This window comes from Nanorana parkeri, unplaced genomic scaffold, assembly GCF_000935625.1.
Source record: "Nanorana parkeri isolate BGI_ZX_2015 unplaced genomic scaffold, ASM93562v1 scaffold3498, whole genome shotgun sequence".
NCBI lineage: Eukaryota > Metazoa > Chordata > Amphibia > Anura > Dicroglossidae > Nanorana > Nanorana parkeri.
Window position 1 is genome coordinate 40,330 of NW_017309766.1, and position 4,600 is coordinate 44,929.

Here is a 4,600-nt window from a genome sequence, read left to right on the forward strand (position 1 = left end):
CCCCCCCCCCCCATTGGTGTCCCTGTCTTTTAATCAACCCCCCCCAACCACCACCATTGGTGCCCATGGCTCTAATAAACCCCCATCCCCCCCACCACCACCATTGGTGTCCATGGCTCTAATCAACCCCAGTGTTGGTGCCATGTGGACGCAATAGTCACCTCCACAATAATTGAATCTGTGGATGGTCCAGTTCTATGTGATTGTCCTTCCTATAGTGTTGAGGTTCAGAGGGGAACAGGGACGAGGGCGGCCAGATGATGTGTAGAGTTTCATACAGTTGTAAAGCAATGGCTGTAAAAAGTCTGCAAGCTTGAAGAAGTTACATTTTGGACTTCATAGAGAAGCCTGCTGCTGGGCATGCACATCCGTACAATGGGCAACACTTAGAGCAATGGTTGTCTAACCTACTAGACATGGAGGCCCTCAAATGTGGGATATGAAGCCGCACAGAGCGCCAGTACCATGGCCGCCCAGGCTCAACGTCCGGAAACGATCATACAACGCCTTTTCTATTTCGGCATTACATACGGCAAGTGGGTGACGATTGACGGACGCCAACTGGAGATGAAGGGCTGTCATGGTCGAGGCGTTCACGGTCCTTGCTGTGTTCCCAGTGCTGTATATTCGTGTACAATGGCGCGGATCCAATCGTCACCTCCACCAATGGTGGCTTAATATGACTTGTATCCTTTCATGTATCACCTGACCAGAGCTCAGATACACGATGATCTCCGGAATATAGGTAAAGGTCTATAGAGATGAACAATGTATAAAGAATGTATATTCCACCGTATATAAAATAGATGGGGGGGCAAGATCCGCTCTCGGATCTCCGGCATGCGTAAAGCCAAGGGATTCGCTTTCTATTGGGGACTTGTGGCGGGCGCACACCTTGCGAATTAGGAGACAGCGTGAGCTCTACCGACGCTGATCTGTTTTCGCCAACATAACCTGCTACTATGCCGTGAATAGCCTTTGTAATTTGATGTTCGCATTTTGAAGCAATTCAGATGGGGCCTGAAAAGTTTTATTTTAAAGGAATATTCCAAATATTCAAAGCGCATGCTTTCCATGTATGGCAAAACAAACGACAAACGCACTCAACAATTTGTTACCAGTTGTACAGTAAGGTGCACACGAAATGGGCTTTAAACAGTAGAACAGTAGAAAGGCATCATGGCACACTCACAAACTAGCATGTAAAACAACTTGTCTCACCACTAAGGACAATGACAAGAGGTTTGGATACACGTCTTCTGCAAAGGATGTGTAAGCCGCACTGCCGCGCCAAGGCACCTCTTATAGTGCGGTCCTAACTCTAAACTATGAGAGTCTCCATCTTGGAGCACATGGGGCAGAAGATATCAAATTGGGTGCAGGCTTGTCAGGAGGACGCCCCACCTCCTTAAAGGTACAGAAACACACAAGGGATCCCGCACATCCCATTGGCAGCTGAGAAACCCCATGCGTCGCTGCTGTTTTGCTTTACCGATTTGGTGCAGCGACGCATGGGGTTTCTCAGCTGCCAATGGGATGTGCGGGATCCCTTGTGTGTTTCTGTACCTTTAAGGAGGTGGGGCGTCCTCCTGACAAGCCTGCACCCAATTTGATATCTTCTGCCCCATGTGCTCCAAGATGGAGACTCTCATAGTTTAGAGTTAGGACCGCACTATAAGAGGTGCCTTGGCGCGGCAGTGCGGCTTACACATCCTTTGCAGAAGACGTGTATCCAAACCTCTTGTCATTGTCCTTAGTGGTGAGACAAGTTGTTTTACATGCTAGTTTGTGAGTGTGCCATGATGCCTTTCTGCTGTTCTGCTTTCCATGTATGACGCTTCCTTTTCTTTCCAGGCGAGCCATGAAGAGGAATTTGCGCCTCAATTGTCCTTTCCAGAATTCCTGCGTCATTAACCGAAACAACCGACGTCACTGCCAGGCCTGCCGACTGAAGAAGTGCCTGGACATTGGGATGAAGAAGGAATGTGAGTGGGGTGGAGGAGGGCTAAAGAGCAGCAGGAGGAGGGAGGACTGCTTTGGGAAGAATTTAAAATGTTGTCTGTGGCCCCACTAGGGAGATTTACTGTTCCCCCTCATTAATGTGTGTCTCTGCCCCTCCCACAATGGTGAGATTTCCTCCAGTAGGTTGTGTCTCTGCCCCTCCCACAATGGTGAGATTTCTCCCAGTAGTTTGTGTCTCTGTCCCTCCCACAATGGTGAGATTTGCTCCAGTAGTTCCGTCTCGGCCCCTCCCACAATGGGGAGATTTCCTCCAGTAGTTTGTGTCTCTGCCCCTCCCACAATGATGAGATTCCCCCCAGTAGTTTGTCTCTGCCCCTCCCACAATAGTGAGATTTCCTCCAGTAGTTTGTGTCTCTGCCCCTCCCACAATGATGAGATTCCCCCCAGTAGTTTGTCTCTGCCCCTCCCACAATAGTGAGATTTCCTCCAGTAGTTTGTGTCTCTGCCCCTCCCACAATGATGAGATTCCCCCCAGTAGTTTGTCTCTGCCCCTCCCACAATAGTGAGATTTCCTCCAGTAGTTTGTGTCTCTGCCCCTCCCACAATGATGAGATTCCCCCCAGTAGTTTGTCTCTGCCCCTCCCACAATAGTGAGATTTCCTCCAGTAGTTTGTGTCTCTGCCCCTCCCACAATGATGAGATTCCCCCCAGTAGTTTGTCTCTGCCCCTCCCACAATAGTGAGATTTCCTCCAGTAGTTTGTGTCTCTGCCCCTCCCACAATGATGAGATTCCCCCCAGTAGTTTGTCTCTGCCCCTCCCACAATAGTGAGATTTCCTCCAGTAGTTTGTGTCTCTGCCCCTCCCACAATGATGAGATTCCCCCCAGTAGTTTGTCTCTGCCCCTCCCACAATAGTGAGATTTCCTCCAGTAGTTTGTGTCTCTGCCCCTCCCACAATGATGAGATTCCCCCCAGTAGTTTGTCTCTGCCCCTCCCACAATAGTGAGATTTCCTCCAGTAGTTTGTGTCTCTGCCCCTCCCACAATGATGAGATTCCCCCCAGTAGTTTGTCTCTGCCCCTCCCACAATAGTGAGATTTCCTCCAGTAGTTTGTGTCTCTGCCCCTCCCACAATGATGAGATTCCCCCCAGTAGTTTGTCTCTGCCCCTCCCACAATAGTGAGATTTCCTCCAGTAGTTTGTGTCTCTGCCCCTCCCACAATGATGAGATTCCCCCCAGTAGTTTGTCTCTGCCCCTCCCACAATAGTGAGATTTCCTCCAGTAGTTTGTGTCTCTGCCCCTCCCACAATGATGAGATTCCCCCCAGTAGTTTGTCTCTGCCCCTCCCACAATAGTGAGATTTCCTCCAGTAGTTTGTGTCTCTGCCCCTCCCACAATGGGGAGATTTCCTCCAGTAGTTTGTGTCTCTGCCCCTCCCACAATGGTGAGATTTCTCCCAGTAGTTTGTGTCTCTGTCCCTCCCACAATGGTGAGATTTGCTCCAGTAGTTCCGTCTCGGCCCCTCCCACAATGGTGAGATTTCCTCCAGTAGTTTGTGTCTCTGCCCCTCCCACAATGGTGAGATTTCCTCCAGTAGTTTGTGTCTCTGCCCCTCCCACAATGGTGAGATTTCCTCTAGTTGTTTGTGTCTCTGCCCCTCCCACAATGGTGAGATTTCCTCTAGTTGTTTGTGTCTCTGCCCCTCCCACAACGGTGACATTTCCTCCAGTAGTTCCGTCTCGGCCCCTCCCACAATGGTGACATTTCCTCCAGTTGTTTGCGTCTCGGCGTTGTCACACTCGTATTTTCCTTGCAGTGATCATGTCGGACGAGGCGGTGAAGCTGCGGCGGACGCTCCTTAAGGAGAAGCAGAGATTGGGGCCTTTGCCGGCCATGTCCCCCACCCCCACCATGACGGAGGAGCAGCGGTCGCTGGTCGAGCAGCTCGCCGAGGCGCAGAGGAAGACCTTCGACTCCGACTTCGTCTTTTTCAACAATTTTCGGGTACGCGCTGCCTGGGGTCATGTGATGGCGATAGAAGGGGAGGGTGGGAACGCTGACTTATTTCCTGTACCGGTTCCGGGGCTGTCATCCTCCTCCTGGACTCTCGCTGCGTTGTCACCCGCCGACCTGGAACAAGCCGCGGAGTCCGGAATGTCAGAACTTGTCCTCCATGTTTGTTCCAGGTCAGCAGGATGAGGATGACGGCTCTGGATCAGGAACCTCGGCAATCTCCGTCCCTTTGTTACCAAACCAGTCGCAATGTAACAATCACTGAGACAGGAAGTGATGGGAATCCACAGCTTTACGGTTGTCACCAGAACAGGAAGTAAGGGGGTTAGGGTCCCATTTATGACGTCACAAATGTTCTCTCTCCCAGCCAGTCAGACGGCAAGTGGACCCCACAGACTTCTCTCAGGATACCGGATCCGGCGTCTTCTCCATGTTACCTCACATCTCCGACCTCGTCACCTATATGATTGAGGGAGTCATCGGCTTCGCCAAAATCCTCCCTCATTTCAGGTAATGCCGAGCAACACTGCGGTATATGTCAGAGCTATATATGAATAGTGTGTGACTGTGGGGGAGGGGACATTAGAGTGTAAGCTCCTCTGTACAGAGTCTGATGTGACTGTGG

General features: G+C 51.0%; 1 protein-coding gene across 2 annotated transcripts in view; it reads left to right on the forward strand.

Annotated features, from left to right (window-relative positions):
• Nucleotides 1-4,489, forward strand: part of LOC108803211 (nuclear receptor subfamily 1 group I member 2-like) — an 8,342-nt gene extending 3,853 nt beyond the window's left edge. Inside the window, exons 2-4 of one of the 2 annotated variants that reach the window (XM_018575052.1) lie at nucleotides 1,855-1,985; nucleotides 3,779-3,966; nucleotides 4,343-4,489. In XM_018575052.1, the coding sequence (XP_018430554.1) occupies nucleotides 1,855-1,985; nucleotides 3,779-3,966; nucleotides 4,343-4,489 (466 nt within the window). The remainder of the gene's footprint in view (nucleotides 1-1,854; nucleotides 1,986-3,778; nucleotides 3,967-4,342) is intronic. The other variant, XM_018575053.1, reaches the window with a different exon arrangement.
• Nucleotides 4,490-4,600: the final 111 nt, after the last annotated feature.